This window comes from Salminus brasiliensis, chromosome 9 (genome assembly GCF_030463535.1).
Source record: "Salminus brasiliensis chromosome 9, fSalBra1.hap2, whole genome shotgun sequence".
In the NCBI taxonomy this organism is placed as follows: Eukaryota; Metazoa; Chordata; class Actinopteri; order Characiformes; family Bryconidae; genus Salminus; species Salminus brasiliensis.
Window position 1 is genome coordinate 15280893 of NC_132886.1, and position 22050 is coordinate 15302942.

At 40.4% G+C, this 22050-nt stretch overlaps 3 protein-coding genes across 7 annotated transcripts in view; all 3 read left to right on the top strand.

The window, feature by feature from the left end:
• Positions 1 to 11667, top strand: part of col4a6 (collagen, type IV, alpha 6) — a 98494-nt gene extending 86827 nt beyond the window's left edge. For all 4 annotated transcript variants that reach the window (XM_072687563.1, XM_072687561.1, XM_072687564.1 and 1 more), the window contains 18 exons: positions 1321 to 1488; positions 2790 to 2933; positions 3083 to 3205; positions 3358 to 3539; positions 3779 to 3842; positions 4011 to 4085; positions 4233 to 4340; positions 4439 to 4546; positions 5012 to 5083; positions 5251 to 5370; positions 5748 to 5864; positions 6773 to 6934; positions 7134 to 7232; positions 7386 to 7532; positions 7997 to 8113; positions 8466 to 8657; positions 9120 to 9406; positions 9580 to 11667. In XM_072687563.1, coding sequence (XP_072543664.1) covers positions 1321 to 1488; positions 2790 to 2933; positions 3083 to 3205; positions 3358 to 3539; positions 3779 to 3842; positions 4011 to 4085; positions 4233 to 4340; positions 4439 to 4546; positions 5012 to 5083; positions 5251 to 5370; positions 5748 to 5864; positions 6773 to 6934; positions 7134 to 7232; positions 7386 to 7532; positions 7997 to 8113; positions 8466 to 8657; positions 9120 to 9406; positions 9580 to 9840 — 2546 coding nt within the window. In that variant the 3' untranslated portion in view covers positions 9841 to 11667. The remainder of the gene's footprint in view (positions 1 to 1320; positions 1489 to 2789; positions 2934 to 3082; positions 3206 to 3357; positions 3540 to 3778; positions 3843 to 4010; positions 4086 to 4232; positions 4341 to 4438; positions 4547 to 5011; positions 5084 to 5250; positions 5371 to 5747; positions 5865 to 6772; positions 6935 to 7133; positions 7233 to 7385; positions 7533 to 7996; positions 8114 to 8465; positions 8658 to 9119; positions 9407 to 9579) is intronic.
• Positions 11668 to 12461: 794 nt separating this feature from the next.
• On the top strand, positions 12462 to 16905 carry ankrd46b (ankyrin repeat domain 46b). Its single transcript, XM_072687567.1, has 4 exons — positions 12462 to 12576; positions 13893 to 14235; positions 14414 to 14572; positions 15274 to 16905. The coding sequence occupies exons 2-4, from the start codon at positions 13925 to 13927 to the stop codon at positions 15488 to 15490; spliced, it is 687 nt and encodes a 228-aa protein (XP_072543668.1). The 5' UTR covers positions 12462 to 12576; positions 13893 to 13924; the 3' UTR covers positions 15491 to 16905.
• Positions 16906 to 16974: 69 nt separating this feature from the next.
• LOC140562144 (transmembrane protein 185A-like) lies at positions 16975 to 21666 on the top strand. Of its 2 annotated transcripts, XM_072687565.1 has the most exons (7): positions 16976 to 17135; positions 17776 to 17952; positions 18092 to 18308; positions 19362 to 19445; positions 19653 to 19829; positions 20188 to 20311; positions 20501 to 21666. In XM_072687565.1, the coding sequence occupies exons 1-7, from the start codon at positions 17098 to 17100 to the stop codon at positions 20743 to 20745; spliced, it is 1062 nt and encodes a 353-aa protein (XP_072543666.1). In that variant the 5' UTR covers positions 16976 to 17097; the 3' UTR covers positions 20746 to 21666. The 2 variants fall into 2 exon arrangements, with proteins under 2 accessions (XP_072543667.1, XP_072543666.1); XM_072687566.1 differs by lacking the exon at positions 20501 to 21666 and having other exon boundaries at positions 16975 to 17135; positions 19657 to 19829; positions 20188 to 20276.
• The last annotated feature ends 384 nt before the right edge of the window (positions 21667 to 22050 follow it).

The window sequence follows — 22050 nt, forward strand, 5'->3', positions numbered from 1 at the left end:
CTGTTGTAACAATTACTCTTTACCTGCAGGCTACAATAATATGTATTTAGTACCAATCTGTCCTGGCCGTTTATTTTTTAAAAGTTCAAGCATGATCTCTCATCCTCATGTGACCTACATGTTAATATCAGTATGTATGTGTGTGCATGTACGTGCAGTTGTATGGTCTCGCTTTAAATATGTGCAGTTTCCAGTGTTAAAGCTTATACTAATGCAAATAAGCAGTACTAATTTAGGTAGACCTGAGCTATCTTGTATAGCCCTGTAACTCTAGTCTGTTTGTATGATATTAACAAATTCATCCGCTTAAAAAAGAGCTTCTAGATCTAGCATTCGTAGACTTTCTAGAATGCAAGTTGTCAGAACTGGCTGTGCATTTTCAGTATTTTAAACATGATTATTGATGGACAAGAAATATAGTGCGTAACAAAAATATCAGTTAAATCACCGGCACTGTGCAAAAAAACTCTTATCTCCATTTCTTGCTGTTTTTCTTTTTTTGGCGTAATGTGAATCTGGCTAATCTGATTGATCTTTCTACTGGTCCATTCATCATGAAATTTGGACATGACGTTAACAATTTAACATTACTTGGAATTAAATATTGTTTTACTTTGACTGCTTTTGAAAGTTAAGAAGTTTTTTTTCCCTTCTCTTATAAAGTTGCTGTTTTGGAGATACAAGGTTTTTGACACAATATATTTCTTTATGTCAGTGTTTGATATATGTTCTCTCTCCATTAGTGCTGTTTGTAACTAGTATAGATCTGTTTGGCCTTAGTTTGGCCTTGAGTTCAGTCAGAGTATTAAGACCTATGCACTGCGTTGTAACTGCTTGTGATTATACATAAGGTAGCTACACAGGTGCACATAGTTGTTAACTATGCTCTTGCTATTAAAGGAAAAGTGTGTGTGGGAATCTGACTTGTGACTGGAGTCACTCATCTTTTAAATTTTTTTGTTGGAAACTCAATAAACTACTAATAGTAATAATTATATGCCCTCACGCCTTGGACAACATCAATACCCCAATAATCACTGTTTGGTAGAACAAATTGACATACCTTCTCTAGCATATGTGGATTATAAGTGTGTTGCGATGCTTTTAGGGGAGGCTTTTTGTCATGGATGGCTTCAGTCGTTTAATTTAAACAATTTCACACTTATGCGGTTTGATTTGATACTATCACTAGATAATTGATTGCAGGTGAACTGACTTTTTTTACATCTCTATTACATAGCTTTTGACTAAGCATAAAATATTTCACAAATGTGCTCTAGCTAATGCTGTTGTTTAACGCTTCATTGGTGATCCCCCAAGGTTTTCCGGGGCTCAAAGGTGAAAGAGGAGACCCCGGACGTTCAGATCTACCTGGTAGGAAAGGTTCTGCTGGACTGCCTGGAATTCCTGGCCCCCAAGGAGAACGGGGGCGTATTGGAGCACCTGGCCTAACACAGAATGGAATACCAGGCAGACCAGGATCAAAAGGTATGAAGTTGGAATCTAAAGTCTTGCAGGGTTGTGAGTATGTTGGATTTTTGAAATTGATAAGGCAACATTGCACAGCTTTAATCAATTCTTTGTCCTGACCTAAGACTGAGATGGCCAGATTAGAAGTGCAGGGTAATCAGTTCCTATATTCTCCTCACACTTGAGGAACAGTATTTAGACTGTTGTGCCACTCCAAAGTCAAGTGAAACATTACAGGATAATATGGAAAAAGTCCTGCACCTAATAATTGGGGTTACACAGAAGGCCCAGCCCTTGCTTGTACTTGTATTCTAACTGACACACTACCTTGCTAGCTCTTCACAAGAGGCATCAGGTTGGCACCTCCCTTTATCAGTGTTTCACTGAATTAAGCCCACAACATCTCTGGAAGGCTCAACAGTGAGGTCTGACATCCCAGACCCACTCCTATCACTTAAACGTCATAACAGTAGAACCATACCTAGCTACACTGGCACTGTTAATGCATGCTCAGTGCCTTCAGTTTCATGAAGATTTTATTCACAACTTTAAGAACACCAGATCTATGCAAAAAAAAGAGCACATTCAATCACACACCGCCCTTCCCCACCCAACCTCAGCACATGTCACCCCTAACCACTGACTTGATCTTTTATCTGCTTCTAACAATTCCTTTGGTTACCCTTGAAATTACACTACATAGGAGGACATTTACCTTTCTGTTCTTACTTGGACACAGATATGTGCATGGCTTCACAGCTTTACTGTGTCATGACTGAGTAACTGCCTACTTATCTAGAGACCGGAATCACATCACATCAACACCTCAGCCCTCCATGGTCAGGGCTCTGGGAATAATGCGTGTTTGGGGAAATAATAGCCTGCAGATGTAAATAAGTCATAAACAAATGCAGTAAAACTCGTTATAAATATTTAGCAATTGCATCTGCAGAACATTTACTAAAAACTCAGTGTAAAATGTATTGTTAACCCTGAGATGCAGAAAATATGAAAAGTAAAATGTTTATAGTGCAGGCATCACCTCTGCCTCATAACTACATACATTAAACATTATCTCTGTAGTAGGCGCTAATAATTTATACATAATAATACATACAGAATAAAAATTCTCATAGTAACTGATTATTACAATAATATGTATAATAATAAGCCTAGAATGCAAGAAGATGATCTTAATCACATTGCTCTAGTACTTTGATACTGACACAATTTCTATGTCAAATACATGCAATACACTACTTGGGTGTTTTGTTTTTTGTTTGCTTATTTGTTTGTTTTTTATATATATATAAATATAGGTGAGAAAGGTTTTCCTGGGCTGGTGGGATTCACTGGATCACCTGGACGCCCAGGGGGTGCTGGGCTGCCTGGAGGTAAAGGTCTTCCTGGAATCCCAGGACGGGATGGTTTACTCGGAGAAAATGGAAGGCGGGGATTAAAAGGTATACAAGAGCTTAAAACACTGAATTCTGATCAATTTTTAAAAATATTAATTCATATATGTGTGTGTGTGTGTGTGTGTATACATAAACACTGTTGCTCCAATTATATTCCAGCTAAATGTGTGGATTTCTGTGCTTGTGTGTCGTAGGGGACCGTGGGGTTCCTGGCGCTGCAGGCCCAGCCCCACCTCCCGTTCCAGTAGGTCTCCTGGACAAAGGTGATAGGGGTATTCCTGGAGCTTCTGGTCTGCCAGGATTCCCAGGACCAAGAGGTAATTTCTTGCAATATATATATACTGATTGGTCAAGCAAGAATGAACCTTGCATAGGTTTGTGAGAAGCACATATTGGTCCTCATGCAGCACTTTTTTTGGAAATCCCTAGAAATAGTCACTGATTAAAGAAAAGTACTTCATTTTTTCAGGTGATAAGGGATCCCCAGGATTGCCTGGTCGTCAGGGCGAACCAGGTCTGCCTGGAGACCCTGTCCAAGCCAAGGGTTTCCCCGGCGATGCAGGATTCCCAGGCCGTCCAGGTTCTAATGGCTTTCCAGGAATTAAAGGAGCACCTGGTGTTCTAGGCTTCCCTGGCATGCCGGGACGCAGGGTAAGTCTGTCTAATACATGTCACCAATAGAGTTAAAAGACTAGGCACACATAAGTAACATAAAAACTTACAGGTGGCTGTTGAACATCATTGTAAAAAGCAGTTAACACAGAAGTCGGTTCAACTTTGGTGGTTTAAAATTTCAGTGTATATTTATATAAAATGCCATAAAGATTATTGTGAGTGTTTTTGTGTTGCACACAATTTTCTCTTGTGTTGCATTTCCTTCCACTGTGCAGGGTGACGATGGAGTTTCTGGTTTGCCAGGGTTGGCTGGTAGCCCGGGCCGGCCCGGTTTCAAAGGTGAGTGCTGGGTGACTGATTATATTTAGACGAAATCCATTCTGTAAAAACAGTCCAAAAAGGAGAGATTACACTTTTGTAGCTTGTGGTATACGATAATGATAATGCTAATGCTACATGCCAACGTTTGACAGAATGATCAACTCATACGTTTTTATTTTTCTGAAGGTGAGAAAGGTGATGCCACTGGAGTTCCTGGAGCCCCTGGAGCAAAGGGATTGGTGGGAAATCCTGGACTGCCTGGTGAGTTCTGTGCTTTGACTTTTCGAAATGAGATTTTGATACTTAAAGTCTGGCCCTGTCATCTCAGAATATAATAAGTAATAAATTAAAAAGTTAGCAGTTATTTATTATGTATCTCTCTGTCTCACTTATTCTGTGTATATATAGGAAGTCTGGGTGCTGCTGGTGAACCGGGTTCTCCTGGTTTCGCTGGGATTTCTGGGTTACCTGGGCAGAAGGGTCTACTAGGAGATGTGGGAAGACAAGGACTAAGTGGTAACTCAATAGCTGACACTTTGACACACATCCTTTTTTTTTTTTTTTAAGGATTTCTTAACCGGTGCTTTACATCATGCCCATGTGCTTTCTGCCAGGTTTGCCGGGGCTTCCAGGCAGCATGGGTCTTCCTGGTTACCCGGGAGAGAAGGGACGCAATGGCGAGCCAGGACGCCCTGGATACCCGGGCCGGATAGGAGAAAAAGGTTTGTCTAGTTAGAGCACGATATTATTCTCCTTAATATTGTTGCCAAATGTAGTTTTCAAATCTTGAGGAATAGAAGAGAGCATATTTGGCCATATATCATTGTCATTATCATTTGATTTTTAGATGAAGCAGCTTATCGGCCTGGATAGTAAACTCAATTACACCTTCACTCACATTTAGCAGGTTGAAAATCCTCCACAAAGGGGAGCTATTGCCACTGAAGTAACTCATAATACTTCAGAAAAGTGGTGGTTGCCATCGGTGACACTGTGATCTCATATTGCCCATCCAGCAAAATGGCATGATTTTAACACCTGTTTCTGATTTATTGAAATTGTTAAACATTATGTGGTAATTGTACCCTTGATTTGTGTTACCTGTCTCTGCTTTTCTCTTGCTTGATTCACAGTAACACTAGTATATCGAAAGCACTTAAACATCCCCTTTCTAAATCTCTTTAAAGGTTTACCTGGGTCCCCTGGTTTAGATGGTCTCAATGGACTTCAAGGACCCAAAGGTCAACAAGGAGTACCTGGTGAGTATCTCCACACCTGCAAATACAGTGTAGCATAGACTTTGACCCCCATTGTTATAATTAAGAAACAACTCACAGTTTGCATTGCTTTGCTTATAGTCACCTGTTAGTAATACATAGTGTATAATAAAAGTCACAAAGCATAAAAAAAGATATTCTGTCTGTAGGGGTGACAGAAGGTGGTCGAAGGGGAGCCCCTGGAATGGATGGTCTGAAAGGAGAAAGAGGCTCATCACTCCCTGGACTGCCAGGATTTTCTGGAGCAAAGGGGATCAAAGGGCAAAACGGTGGGCAATTTGCAGTGGTGCTTATATGTCTAAATAATCACACACATGCCTCAAATCCTATGAAGTGTTTTTTAAGTTTTAGTTAGACATGCTTCTGTGGTTTCTGGGACCCTGTGCTGCAGTTCTGGTATCCATCAGCTTTCAATATAGCTGTTGTGTGGTCCATTGTCCATTTAACAGCGTGCCATGCAGTGTAAGGTGCCACATAAGTGAATCAGTTGTAATTGCTTACATTCACTAGAGAGGTTCACTAACTAAAAAAGTGACCTTTCCATTCCATTGACCAAATCCTTTTTTGTATGTATATCATTAAGATGTGCTGTATGTGCTATATGTGCTGTTAGACAGTGTGTTCATGTTGTCTTGGTCTTTGTTAGGTGCCCCTGGTCAGCCAGGTTTCCCGGGTCCTCCAGGCCCTCGGGGGCCATCCATTTCCTCCAGTATCCCTGGTCCTGTAGGAGATCAAGGTCTACCTGGACTGGATGGTGGACGAGGTATGCCACAACACTACCTCTGCTTCATTTTTCATAACTAGGGATGTACATTGACTAATTTTGATGTTCAAGCATTATTAAGAGTTCTTTGCAGGAATGTAGGATTTAGGCTTAACTCTTTTTAAAAATCTGTATCAAAAAAGTTAGAAGCAAGATGCTGATTAGATGCTGTCTTTTCTTTTCTGTTCATGATGTGCCAACATTCTGGACTTATTTTAGTTATAGACACATGACAAGCATGTTCCCACAGACACATGTGGAGGACCTCACTAAGACGTCACGTGCTGATGTTGATTTTTACTAAGTCCAGAGTGTTGGCACATAATGAACAGAGAAGAAAAGACCTAATTGGCATACCTACAGCATACTTTCGGCCCAGACATACTTACAGCATTTGTGTTTCAGAGTAGCAAATTGTGATTTAATGCACACAAGTATTCAAAAATACCAGTATTTGAATACTGGAAACAATTGTCCAGGTTAAACAGTTGATGCTGAACATACTGTTTATCCAAATCATGAACTCCCATGAGCTTTACCTAGAAAGAACCCAGAAAGATTACAGTGAAAATCCACCTTGTTCTATAAAAATGTTTTATGTTGTGGTCATTTGCTCCCTTTTCCCGGTCATGCTGAACTGTTACCAGAGACACTATAAATGAAGAGGCCGGCGACTGGTTGAAATATGAATGGGTTCTCATAATGCTCAACATGGTGTCGTTTGCGGATAGCAATATGGGAGATCAGAAATATCACATTTATTGGGCATTATTGAGCCAAATACTAAAAAAAATGCCTCTGCTATGTTTCAAAGATGACTGATATGTGAACAGACTTGCCTAATAAAGATATAAAGGAATTGCACTCCACAGATTTTAAATAATACAATTTATCTTTCTCTTTTATAGGTTTAACTGGTCCCCCTGGTCCTCCTGGTCCAGCCGGCCCTGGAACAATTCAGGGTGATAGAGGAGATGCAGGGATCCCTGGATTCCCTGGAGTGCCTGGAAAACGTGGTGATACCGGATATTCAGGAGGAGTTGGTCTGCCAGGCAGCCCTGGACTTAAAGGTGATCATATGGATAATTCTATATAATGTAATGTTTAACTTGTTTAAATAAAATTGTTGTACAATTGTCCTCTCTGCATCATGACTAATTAAAAATATGAAAATCTTTTTCTATGCTGATCTTTGTTGTATATTTGTTTTTTTCCTTTGTCTTTTTCTCTCCATGTCTTTTTCTCTATGTGTGTCCTTATTTCCTTCAGGAATTAGAGGTGATCCTGGAATTAGTGGGATACCTGGACCACAAGGCCCTCCTGGAGATTTTGGACGCTATGGTATCAAAGGACCTAAAGGATTAATAGGTTGGTAATAAATTGTTCTATATTAAGTATGTTCAATTAAAATGATTAGAAATTAAAATTAATTAAAATATGGTTATTTTCCTGGCATTTCCTTTTTTTTGAACTTACTCCCTTAATCACAATACTCTTTTGCGCTGTACTTCTCTCTCTCAGGCAAGCCTGGAAGCCCAGGACTTCCAGGAAGTTTCCTCCCACCAAAAGAATTGAAAATACAGAGGGGTGATCCTGGTTTACTAGGACTTTCTGGCTCTCCTGGTGTGGCTGGAACAGAAGGCCAGCCTGGCTCACCCGGACTTCCTGGTGAGCTCCACATTATAGTCCATCATCTTTGATTGTTCATTTACTCACTATATACTGTTGTATTAGAAAGAAACCAGTGGTGTTTTATTATTTCGCTTTTTTTGCAGCACCTGCAAGGCTGTATAAATACAGTATTTTACAGAAAGAAAGACAATATCTTGCAAGCATTGTATAAATGTTGTTAAATGTTCCAACTTGATTTATTAATGGAAAGTTGTATTTTTATGTTAGAACCAATGTTTACATGCAGCAGTTCCATTACATTTTTCATATGCTGCTGAAGAATTTTTTTTTTTTTTTAAATAAAGAAAAGAGAAAGAAGATAAAGTATACAGGATATAGCCAATTTAATGCGTTTCCTCTAAACAAGAAGAGCAGCATATTTTATTTTATTTCAGTAAGATTTCTGTCTTGTGCAAAACTAACTGCATGTTTACTGACTTTGAAATCATTCAAATCTCTAGGTCCCAAAGGAAAGACTGGATCTGTCGGGAAATCTGGTCGCAGTGGTCCTTCTGGATTTCCAGGATTCGTTGGAGACCCTGGATCCCCAGGATACCAAGGACCTACGGGTTACAAAGGTAGGCTGGGAGTGATAGGAAGGTGTGATTGAAAGTATATCAACGTATGGTTTATGTAAGAATCCTATATTTTGGAATAACATTGCTTTGAATCCAACATCTTAAGCTTAAATATGATGATTATATCAGATTTCCAACATCTTCAAAGTGATTTGGCTACTGTGATTTGACATGATCATAATGATGGTTCACAACGTTACTACACCCACTGAAATGTGTTTCACCTAATACTGTTGACTGTTCTTATCATTATCTTATTCATATCACTTTCCACTGCTCTTTAATTCAGCTCAGTTCCTTTTCTCTATTCACTGCTCATGCTGACATCTTTCCACTCTCTCCAATTATTCAGGGTTTCCTGGAAAACCAGGAATTCCAGGTCGTCCAGGCCTGCCTGGACGCAGCATAGGAATTGGCTACACTTTGGTGAAGCACAGCCAGTCCGCTCAGGTGCCCATGTGCCCTCAGGGCATGGCCAAGCTGTGGGAGGGCTACAGCTTACTTTATGTAGAAGGACAGGAGAAGGCCCATAACCAGGACTTGGGTAAGCCAACACAGGTTCATTGTAAAATAACATCACCTAACACTTAGAATCTACTGAAGATACAGTAAATCCATTTTTTCGTATTAATCCTGGAATTCAAGGGATCACTGTTAAGGCCTATACATGACGTTTAATCTGCTCTTTCCTTTAGTAATGTAGTCACGTCTCAATAATTGCATTTATGCAATTATTATCATGTTGATTTAAAAAAGAAAAAGATGTGATTTGAAGAATTGAAACACTGGCATGTTTTCAACTGACTACAAAGTAGAAAGGCAGTAGAGTAGTATCTCTAACATTACAATCTAAAAAGAAATTCCACATTTGTTGTTACTGATGAATCTGTTGATACAAAAAAAACAGTAACTTTCAGTAACTTATCTGGGTGAGTCTTATTTTATCCAACAAGGTTTTTTCTTAATTCCCCTGGGTCTCACTCCAACTTCCTTTCTGCTCTTATAGGATTGGCTGGTTCTTGTCTGCCTCGTTTCAACACTATCCCCTTCCTCTACTGTACCGCCAATGAGCTCTGTTACTACGCCAGCCGCAATGACAAGTCTTACTGGCTGTCCACCACAGCCCCCATTCCCATGATGCCCGTGGCAAACCAGCAGATCACTGAGTACATCAGCCGCTGTTCAGTGTGCGAAGCTCCCTCTCAGGCAGTGGCTGTCCACAGCCAAGATATGAGCATACCCTCTTGCCCAAGTGGGTGGAGAAGCCTGTGGATTGGATACTCATTCCTAATGGTGAGACACCGTCACTCTCTTCTCCTATTTCTTATCACTTATTTTAATTTTAACAGTGAATGTAAATGGCAGTACATGAATATCCTGCACAGATTCACAAACAGGTCTTGAAAAAATGACTGACGTCTTATATGTGTTTATCTAACTGTGTTACGGTGTCTTTTCTGTGACAGCACACGGCTGCGGGAGCAGAGGGAGGTGGTCAGTCTCTGGTGTCTCCCGGCTCCTGCTTGGAAGATTTCCGTGCCACGCCCTTCATTGAATGCAATGGAGCCCGCGGCACCTGCTTCTTCTTCAACAACAAACACAGCTTCTGGCTGACCACGGTGGACCGGAACAGGCAGTTTGTGCAGGGTCCAGAGTCAGAGACTCTGAAGGGAGATCAATACCGCACCCGTATCAGCCGCTGCCAAGTCTGTATGAAGATCCTGTAGCCTAAGCAGACCAGAGCGGAGGACTTTTACAGAACGAGCAGAGGAGGAGATTGAGGAGAGTTAGGAAATTGACGTTGACTGAGTGGCTGACTATTACTTTATTCAGCCCTCTCTTGGGGCTTCCTACAAAGACGTGATTTGAAAGCACAGGTGAATCCCCAGCTGAAGGGAGCGGCAGTGGGGAGAGGTCGTTTTACTTCTCCCTCATTTATCAACACTGGTGCTACAGAAAACAAAGTTTGTTTTATATTTAGTTTAATTTCTCTTCGTTGTCTTTTCTATTCACGGCTACCTCAGAGAGTGTGTCCCAAATATACAATGGACAGCACTGAACCAACTACAGCCATACATAATTCAGCTTAACACCAGTGCTAATGCCTTTTAGACCCCCTTTACACCTGGTCATTTCACCCATCTCAAGTACTGGACATGTCTCACAGCCACAGCCAGAACCCCTTCATATATATAATGCACACGATCCTTGACTGACTTGCATGAGGCTAAATGTGGAGGGCAAACGGGGTCAGTGTGCACCAGAAACAAATGGACAACACTGTGCCAACATTCAAAACGCCAGCCATCTTTTGCGATGAACATGGTTTCAAACTTTCATGACGGACCAACAGAAATGCTCTAAAATGAATTGGAATAAAATCTTTTTTTAGATTGACTTTTATTGATAGTTGAGAAGGTTTTTTTCCTTCTCCTGTAAAGTTGCCATTTTAGTGATACAAGGTTTTATCCGGACATAACCAGGTGGAAAAGGGGTCCTTTTGTATAGGTATTTTAATGCTTCCTTGACATTGGCAAACACCACATCATCTCTCTTGGCAACTGGCCAAACAAGCACTTTTGGGAGTAATGATGTGCTTAGTGGTGAACACATGGAATTACAGTTCTCCCAAATTCCATACATGTATATACCCTTAATGTATTGCACTGAAGTTAATATCTGGGTAAAATACAATGCCATAAAGTTCCTTAATGTGGCTCCGTTTGCTGCTGATGTGTCAGACACACCAGTCACCCAGTCCAAGACAGATGACCTAAGACAACTGTAGATAATCCACTCTCACGGTTTACCTTTAACCTTTACCTTTTCTGTTTTGACTGAAAACAACAGAGCGTCTCAGTCCAACACTAAAGAACCTTACAGTTCTCATATTCCTTGTCACCATTATTGCCTTAAAATTCTATTCGTTGTTCACACGTTCACATGCAAGACTGAAAGTGTTTAGAGAAATGTCTTTTTACTACTTTAAAACTTTTCTGATTTGAGTTGTGGTCTCTTCAAGAGACATGGTGATGTGTAACCACTATAGCCACTAAGCTTCTTAACCTCTCTTTGGTAGCCTTGAGTACATGCGTTCCAGTTTTTGTATTATGTGTAAGTTTTGTATGTAACAGATTGCAGTTTACTTGCTTCATGACCGGAAACTCATGTTGTAATCTGCAAATCAATGTTTTTTTGTAACTTGTACATTTTAATAGATTAATAAAAAGCTTTTAGAATGTTTTAGGTTTATTTTTAAGGATGGTCTATATAGGCATATATACATCTATACGTGTATATTACTGCAAGAGTATTTGCATTTGTCTGACACTGATAGCCTCTGATGTACAATTTCACAACTTAAGAGGATTTTGTTTAATTGTATCACTTTTTTTTTTCTTTCCTACATGAATTTATATCACATACCAGATAAAACATGTCTGAACAAGTGCATTACCAGTATTACTGCATATGTTTCACCAAAATAATTCCAATTTCTAATAGTAATAATAATGTTCCCTATCGAATAAAGTATTGAAAAAGAATTATTGAAACTGATCCCAGTGACTCGTCATTTATTTTTTACAAGAGCTTGAGTTCAAAACACGCTTTCTAGGTGAGCAAGGATTGAAAATTCAGATTTCAGAGCTTGTATGTGTTTGTTTTTTTAACTGTAAATAGGTAGCTGACGTTACGAGGCATTTTACTGTCGCACAAGATAAAAATAAATTATGTAATATGGCCATCATTGAAATGCAGTGTATGGTTAAGCATGTCTGTTTTACCTGAACCTGTTTTTATATTATATTTTTTATTTTATATTTCCTCAGACAACTTTTAGTAAAAAAGCATGTTACTGATGCTCCCTGTGATGATGCACACATTACTTTTGCCATCTGAATTTTTCAAGTTAAAATACTGTGCCTCTTATATATTTAAGGCACCAACTACCATTATGGCATTAAGTTACATAATGTCCTATGGTCTGAAACACACCAACAAAAAAAATATTAAAATCTCAATACATTTTTATTGCATTGGAAGAGATGATCATCAGTCATTTTAAATTGTTATAGATTTCAACAGTTTTGAAAAGATGACAGGACGTTTTGACCCATATGTATTACAATAAGATAAATGCAGTAATTTCAACCAGTCATGGGGGGGGATACAGTTATTTATAATTTCATATTGAATAACATTTTATTTTTCTTCTCAAAACGTCAGATTTGACTCTACATAAATCTGACATCCTTCCCCCAAATCCATGTAGTACCGTTTCCAGTGAAAGGGTAGCTGATACTCCAGCCCTGCAGATGGCGGTGTGACCCCCTAGATAGGAGCTACTGCAGTGGCTGTAGCGCTAATGTAAACAACACCCCTGCGACAGACAGACAGGCAGACAGACAGACACACAGGCAGTGAACTAACATTTTCTCACCTGGTTTGGAGAACTCAAACAGGTAAAGGTGTTCAGCAGTGTTCATCACAGCACTAGTGGATATGTGTGGGTTGCGGTAGACCGTCGTTTCAGGGGTCTGGTTGTGGTCTTTGCTAGTCGAAGCTGCTAAACTGTTGCGATTCTGGAGGCTTTGCAGCTGACCGGCTCTCTGGCGATAGATAAATCATAAGGGAGGTAGCGAAACCTGTAGCTAATTGTTATAACAGAGGCAGAAGTGCCCGGAGATTTGGCCAATAATGCAAAAGTACAACCTGATTGAACGCTGTTGTTGATCTGGGGATAGTTAGTTAGCTAGTTAGCTTTAGCTGTGAGGCGTTTTCTCGACTGACAGCCTTGTTTGCTCGGAGTGGCTTAACGCTTGCTCTTTTCTATCCATGTATCCCTTTTTCTGTGTATTAAATTAATCATGGTCACGTTACATCACCATTTAATGATTTAGGAGACTGAGTGTGAGGAATTTAGCGAGCTAGTTTAGCGTCCTGCACAAGTAAATATACATGCCTTTCACACTCAGGTTTCTAGTGCTGCAGCTGTAGGTTAGCGAGCTCTTTTAGTGCCCCCCACCCCCACACACACACACACACCTCATATTATATTTGTGAGAGTCATGATTATTAATAATTCTCATATCTCCTCATCATTTATACAGGTTGCTTAAGTCACTGTGCCTTAAAGACTGCGCTGTGATTTGTCCCCCAGACGTCAACTTTAACTACCTTTGGCCAACAGAAGGTCCATCCAGTAGCTCTGCAGCTCTCACAGCTGTTTAAAACGATGCTAGCTAGTTAACTGCTGCTATCTGAACTACGCTAGCTAGTGCTATATGTCCAAATGTTTGTAGACACCCCTTCAAAAGAATGCATTCAGCTCCAGTTGCACCCGTTGCTGACACAGATGTTCAAATGCGCGCGCGTACACACACACACACACACACACACACACACACAGCTTTTCTAGTCCCTGTAGAGATGTATTGCCAATAGAATAGGACTCTCTGGAGCAGATAAACATGAACCCATTGGCACCATGCCTAATGCCATAATGGTTTACTAAGTGTTTCTAGGCAGAGAAATCACCAGACTGTCTAGGACCCTGGAGCTCCAGGGTTTCAACCGAAGAACCCTGATGTAGTGCGTCAGCCATGCTGTACATTAATGAGTGAAGACGAGACAAAGCACTCCTGAAAATGACATGTTAAGGATGTTAAAGAATTTGATCAGTGATCAGTGATCTTGCTTGGGTCATTTTTCTCCAGATAAAATCAGCTTAGTGGTCAGTAATCTTAAGCCCAGTTTTTACTAACCCATGTCATTTTAGGTACGCTGGAATTTTCGGAGACCCACTCGGACATGTCATATGTCTTCATCAATGATTCGCCGCAGACTAGTGTACCGTTACTGCAGGCCTGCATCGATGGGGACCTGCCATTTGCGAAGCGCCTCCTGGAGACGGGCTGTGACCCCAATATCCGGGATAACCGAGGCCGCACTGGCCTTCACTTAGCAGCTGCTCGTGGCAATGTGGAGATCTGTCGCTTCTTGCACAAGTTTGGCGCAGACCTGTTGGCTACCGATTACCAAGGCAACACTGCTCTGCACCTGTGTGGACATGTGGACACTATTCAGTTTCTTGTCTCCAATGGCCTCAAGATAGATATCTGGTGAGAAACTGTGATTGAAGAGCCATCTTCTTAAGTTAATTGTCACCTTAAAGCAGGAGTCATTGTGGTCAAATGTGGAAAGTCACTCGAATGACCCTAGCTTTTCAGTAGCACAGTATTCTCATTTCAGCAGATCCTGACTGTAAGTCATTCTGTGACTCTTCTTGTATTTGAGCAGTAATCATAATGGTTCAACTCCTCTGGTGCTGGCCAAGCGGCGAGGGGTGAATAAAGATGCTATTCGACTGCTGGAGGGTCTGGAGGAGCAGGAGGTGAAAGGCTTCAACAGAGGAGCCCATTCCAAACTAGAGACCATGCAGATGGCTGAGAGTGAGAGGTGAGTGGTAATGATCCAGGATGTTGACACACTTAGCTGGCCAATTTTGTGCAGTGTTTAAAGGATCTGCACACTGCTCATATTTTATCTGCTACACTATAAATCAAAATGCATGAGATGGTCGTTATTAGCTGCTCTCTGTGCCATCTCATCCAGATGTTTCTACACTGAAGATTGTCATTGAACATCATAGGCCTCAAAATAGAACCCTGTGGGACTCCATATGCTCCATATGCTAAACCAATAAACAATTCACAGTAGTTTCTGTATTAGGATAAATAAATGAATAATAAATATGGAGTTTAATCTGGAGTTTAGTCCTGGATCACGAAGACTAGTGTTTCACTCCAGGGAATGCAATTCCACTGCTCCGTAGCCAAATGCTGGGGCTTTGTGTCCCTCCTGCCAGTTCTTGACATTGGGCATGGTGATCTTGGGCTCATGTCCGGCTGCTCCAGAGTGTCCCATTCTATTGGCATGGTGCTTTTCTTTGGAAGTTTTACACAGTCTGTGTGCACAGTTGATGTGCTTGGTCCTCCTTAATGTAGTTTAGTTTACCTGATGCTTTTGGACATGTAATGTAAGTCACAGTGTAAGCCACAGTTTCAGCTACCAACTAACCCCAAAACAGCTCACATCCCCTACTACATTTACTACTCCTCTTCTATATTCAAAGCTTAATGCTGATCATGTGTTTCTAGTGCAATGGAGAGCCACTCGCTTCTTAACCCCAACCTGCAGAACAGTGAGGGTGTGCTGTCCAGCTTCCGCTCCACCTGGCAGGAGTTCGTGGAGGACCTGGGTTTCTGGAGGGTTCTCCTGCTCTTAGTGGTCATCGCTCTGCTCTCACTGGGCATCGCTTACTACGTGAGCGGCGTACTCCCCTTCTCTGCCAGCCAACTGGAGCTGGTCCACTGAGAGCCACACTTTCTCTCAGCTAATGTCACATGTAGTCTCAGACCCAACTGAAAGCTGTGTTTTGTACCATTTAATGTTTTTTTTTCTCTGGGTTACTTTCTAAGGTACTATGATCTGTCTGACAGTACTCATATCATCAAAATGACTAGAAAAAGTCACGGACAGAAGCTGCTGCTGTTCATCATGAAGCTTTTAATACATGTAGCTTTTAGGAATATTGAGTTAAGTCTTTAGAGAACTGTGAAAGGACAAGAGAGTCTGTTGTTATTTTATGGCATATTGTGGACAGTATTTAATACCGTGCAAAATTAATCTGCAATCTATCAATCCTGTTTTGTGCAGATTGATTGATTGAAGCATGACCAATTGCTTCAAATTCTTTCAAAGATTTGGGAGCAGCTACTGGGCCTTTGGCCTTTCCAGATGTTGATTAAACTGTTCCTCATCAGAATTAGCCAAGCTTTGTATGAAGGAGAAGAGGCTGTATAAATGAAGTATATAAGTGCAATGTGTTTTTTCCAGTCTCCAGTGCACACATGTAAGGTGATGCTACATTTCTACTCTCACTTTTACAATGACGTGTGTGCTGTAGACCACCCGAATGTTCAGGTGGTGCAAAAGTTTCTCATTGAGCTGGGTCTTTTTTCCATTGTTTGTTTTTTGTTCGTTTGTTTGTTTTTTTGAACACGTTATGTGAAAATATTAACTACGGAAGGCTGCGTCCCACACCTGGTGTCTCTTCATAGTCTATGTGTATGAATATGGAACACTGACAATCCATTTAAGGCCAAGAAACATTACTTTATGGTATTTGACTGCGTGAGGGTGCTTTGGTGGCTCAGTTTTAACAATACTGTACATTTTAAAAAAGTTTTTCTTTCTTAGGGTGCACAACATTTGTATGTGTTTTGTGTAGCAGGTTCAGCAATGCTGATATGTCATTTCCATTGTGTGTGTAAGTGCTTTAGTGTAAAGCTTATTATTATTATTATTATTATTATTTTAATAGTGCTAAATTACATATTTATAGTAGCGTATGCTGCAACACAGTTCAACTCACAGTTTCAACCACAGAACCATGTGTGGCATATATTACTGTAATATTGTATTTGAAACCGCTTTTGACCAAGTTATTTTGATCCCAATGTTTACTTGAAGAATTATTATTATTATTATTATTATTGAAAATATGGCTTATTGTTCTACTTGCAATGTTTTATAAATATGTATGAACTGCATTTATTAATTTCATGTTAAAAAAATACCCCCCACCCTTTTCCCAACCCTGTGTATTAAATTACAGTAATTATTGAAAACACTATGACTTGACTTGAGGCTGATTTGTTAATTACATTTTTAAAGTATTTAAGACACACTTAAAGACAACAAGGTCGTTCGTATGTTGAGAAGAATATCACAGAAAATAAAACTATATTTTTCAGTTGGATTTGTTTTTCTTCCGGACTTTTACTTTGCCGAGTGTTTCCGCGCGGAAACTGCTGCAGTTTTTACACACACCTCCACTGACTCTCAAACCTGCTGGATTTGGTGTAATTCACCTGTTAACTGGTCAGAGGTTAAGCAGTGATGTCGCTTATTTCTTTATCATGAATCTGAGAGGACTGTTTCAGGATTTCAATGTCAGGTGAGTGGGACTTTTGGTTTAAGGTAGCCTACTGAAGTAAATTAGCCAAGAAGCTAGCTAGCTAATGTTGCTAGTGCTAGCCAGCTAGATTTCACTTTCTGTTATGTGGGGTCTGATATATATTCAGTATTAGTGTCCCGATTTCGATCTTTATATGACAACGACCTTTTTACTGAGTGGAAAAATCTGTAAATGAAAACTTTAGCACTAAAATATTTAAGACATTAAAAAAGTTTAGCTACGTGTTAGCTAGCTAGCTAAGTGTCTAACGTTAAATGCTCTAGCACAGCTAGCTGCACATTACAGATTAATTAAGAGCGATATTCTTTATATTAATGTTTTTATTAATGTATTAGCTAACTAAATATTTTCAATATCAATCAAGTAGCTAGAAAAATAAAGACTTAGACCCCCCATTCCCCTATAACTAGTGCTAAATGTCTCCTCTAGCTGCTTTTAAAGGTACAGTTACACATACTCATATTTTCAGTATTTTGATTATCAGTGGGTTGGTACGTAAACCCACAAATATCATGTGTAAATCTCAGGGGAAGCAAAGAATACTAGGCAAACTGCAGGGTGTTGGCCTTTACGTGCTCAGTGTTCTTCACCTGAAACTGTGTATCTGCCTCTCCTGCAGCAAGTTCCTCATATATGCCTCCTTGTTGTTGTTCTCCGTGCTGCTGGCGCTGAGGCTGGATAATGTTGTCCAGTGGAGCTGCTGGGTTGTTTTCACTCCCATCTGGCTGTGGAAGCTCATGGTTGTCATCGGTGCATCTGTTGGTACTGGTGTATGGGCTCACAATCCACGGTACAGGTATGTTACCAATTACTGGACTTGAGAAATCACTCTATTGAAGTATCATAAAAAACACATGCAGATATATGATGATACATTTGATTGGTTATTTATGACAGAAAACTGTATGTATGTGTGTGTGTGTGTGTGTGTGTAGAGCGGAGGGCGAGACCTGTGTGGAATTCAAGGCCATGCTGATAGCAGTGGGCATCCACATTCTTCTGCTGATGTTTGAAGTGCTGGTGTGTGACAGGATTGAGAGGATATCTGGCTCCTCTCAGTCCTGGCTTCTCGTCTTCATGCCCCTCTTCTTCGTCTCCCCCCTGTCAGTGGCTGCCTGTGTGTGGGGATTCCGCCATGACCGGTCCCTGGAGGTCTGAAATAAGCAAACACACCTATTTATAAATATCTATTAGATATGTTCACATACACTATATGGACAGAAGTATTGGGACACCTTCTCATTCATTGTTTCTTCCAAAAAAAAATCAAGGGTATTAAAATGAGTTTATCTTGCTTTTGTTGAAGTAACTGTCTGGAGTAAATGCTCTTGGAGCATTGCTGTGAGGATTTGATTGCATTCAGCAACAAGAGCGTTAGTGTGGTCAGAATGTTGCATGATCACCTCTCCAACTCAACCCAACATATTAGAGGGAGCATCATCGTTCTAGAGAACACTCCACAGCGCAATGGCTCAACGCAACCCCTCTAGCCCACTCCTGGTAGTAGGCATGGTGTCTACATAGGTTCAGGTTTATCTGCTCCAGAGTCCTATTCCATTAGCAGTACTTCTCCCCAGGGATGAGGGAAGCAGTGAGTGGGACTTTTGGTTTGAAGTAGCCTGCTAAAGTAAAGTAGCCATGATACTGGCTAGCTAATGTTGCTGTCTATCTATCTATCTAATGTTGCTAACTAGATTTCACTTTTTGTAATCTGGGGTAATAATGTGACTGTGATCTACAAACAGCATGCCTAATAAAAGGGATGTTCACAGACAAGCCAAGCATATTTATAATTTGTGTTAGACACAGATAGAATTAGGCTTCTGCCTTTAACCATCTGTGAAGTAAAGACACACACACCATTAAACACACAGTGACTGTGAAAATACATGCCTGGAGTGGTGGGCAGCCAATGCTGTGGTGCCTGGGGAGTAGAGAGAGTGGAAGAGCCTTTCTCAAGGGCACAGCTTGCCAAGCCTGGGTATCGAACCCACAATCCTTTAAACATATATCCCAAAACCCTTTAAACATATAGTGTATGTGACTTCTTTATCTTGCTCTTTTCCTCTGCCCACATACTAACATTTTCTCATATGCATTGTAGTGCTGTACATAGAAAAGCTCTGGTGAAGTATGGTGTACATGTGATTCATTGCTTCTCTCTCTCTCTCTCTCTCTCTCTCTCTCTCTCTCTCTCTCTCTCAGCTGGAGATTATGTGCTCAGTCAATATTCTCCAGTTTATTTTCATTGCCTTGCGTCTGGACGAGATCATCAGCTGGTCCTGGCAGGTGAGAGTGCCCTTTCAGAAGCCTTTAAACTCTCTATTTTAAATATAGTTCAATAATCACTTTTACTTGTTTTTCATTTCCTTTGAGGGATAGTTGAGCGTACTAATATTGCTTGTGTGACATTGACAATAATATAATACCCCTGTCACATTGCCACTTACAGCCAATAAATAGTTCAGTCATTGAACATATTACTGTTATGTGCAGGTAGTGTGTGTGCCTCTGTGGATTCTCATGTCGTTCCTGTGCCTGGTGGTGCTCTACTATATTGTCTGGTCCATGCTATTTCTCCGTTCCATTGACATCATCGCAGAGCAGCGTCGTAATTATGTCACCATGGCTGTGAGCTGGATGACCATCGTGGTGCCACTCCTCACCTTTGAGGTTCATATTTTTACTTTTTAATTTTTTGTACTGCATGTTCTGCAATGTCCCTGCACACCTTGAAGCTGTACGTTGCAGACCTTAGTTCAGTTAAAATGTTTGCTCTATTCCAGCAGAAATTGTTGCAGGTATTCAATACAGGCATTGCATGGCATTGGATCACTTTCATCAAATAATTTAAATTATTTCATAATCTCAAAAATCAGATGAAGTCCCTTCAGTAACCATTTCATATCCTATATAAATTGCAAGCTTGCAGAGAGTACAGGCTTCAGTTCCAACGTTACAATTGAAGCAGATTTTATTTTTATTTTAGATTTTAAATTTAGAGTTAATGTTTCTTTGTTCTCTTCCACAGATCCTGCTGGTCCATAAGCTGGATGACCTTAACAAGTTGAGCTATGTGTCAGTGTTTGTGCCTTTGTGGGTCTCGTTGATCACTCTCATGACCACCACCTTCAGACAAAAGGGCGGGAATCACTGTGAGTAATTATAATTCCATAACCCATTAATCTGTTGCCTACAGATATTAAATTAGCTGTGACTATTAATGTGTAGAATTATGGCTATAAAACCAAAGCTGTAAGTAACAGTACTGTGTTTTAGGTTATAATGTTTCTGTATAGTAGGTGGCCAGTGAAATACTGCTACTCTTGTTTCCCCTTGAACAGGGTGGTTTGGTATCCGCAAAGACTTCTGTCTCTTTCTGCTTGAGCTCTTCCCTTTCCTGCGAGAGTACGGAAACATTTCCTACAACTTGCAGAATGACGACTCTGAGGCATTCGAGGAGATGCCTCCTGCACCTGAACCTCTGAAAATCGCCCCCATGTTCCTCCGGAAAGAGGTGGAAATTCTGCCAAGTCCTGGGAGATATTTTGACCCTCCTCCTAAACTGTGCATAGACATACCTGACTAATCTAACTCTCCCAGAACTGAACAGAAATTACAGGAGAAGACTCCACTTTGAACTTTTTCCAGGTTTTGCCTGCTTTTTTGCCCTGATAATTCTGCAGGGGTACTTGATGAACTTTTTGACGTTAAAGGGATACCGGAGCCGGTTTCAGCAGTGACGTTACTGCATCACTACTACAGTTCCAGTGGCCATGCCATTTTGAGGGAGACTCTGCTGAATGCCAAATATCTGTAAAATGTAAAAGAAGGCTGATTCCTCAGACATACTGACAGTACATAATTCAGCGGTGCAGGTCTGAAGTTCATCAGACAGGGTGGATGGTATGTGTTTATCTCTTTCTTAATTCTGAAAAGGCTGTGACTGCACTTTATATTGTTACTATTGGCGCTTTTATTTGTGTTGGGCATATGGACTGTAGTTCTGTTCTGCAGAGGCATTTACGTTACCTGTTTCTTTTTATGAAGCTACTGCCCTAGAGTCACCAACATTTTGAGTGGTACAAGTTTCCCCCAAAGATATATTGTCAAGTTTATGAACCTTATCAAGTTGGTCTTAGTTTCAATAGATTTCCTTAAAAATATGTTGCTCCAACAGATTTTTTATGCAGTGTTGCCTTTTAAAGGTCGTCCTGGAACCAGAATGCATTGCAGAGTGTGTAAAGTAAATGAGAACTCTGGCTGGTGGCATGGTTAAGCTGGTTGCTTAACTTGAGCCCCTTATATTGCAGGATGGACTGATGGTGGCTGTGCTCAGCAGGCCTGAGCCTTATAACAATGCTGCTGTCTTTGATTGGACCAATTCTATGAGGTTCTGTCTATTCTGATTAATCTGATTCTTAGTGAGGCCTTTTTTTACTCATTGAATGAATTTTTTTATCAGTGTCACTCAACAATCTGTTAATAAATATTGTTTATTCTTGTTGAATTGGTGTCAGAAGCTATGCATGTGCATTTCTCTACAATGGTGCTGCTGTACATTTGCACAAAGTGAAGATTTTTTGTAATGAAAACCGAATTTTATACTGACTGTATGCTCAAGTTCTTTTCATCTCCTCCACTGCCATCTAGTGGTACTGAGTTTGACAGCCCAACACTGAAATCTGATTTAAGAAGAAAGACAAACTATCTAAATCAACAGTCTGAGTTGTGGTTTGTGAATATAGCCCCAGGCTATTAGGAATTGTTGCAGTTGCAATTGTGTCCATCTTGCTATAAAGATCTTATCATGTACAGAATTGATATAATTATTAAATATGATCAACATGTCAGTCATTGACAAATACTTGCAAATGGAAAAAAATGACGAAAG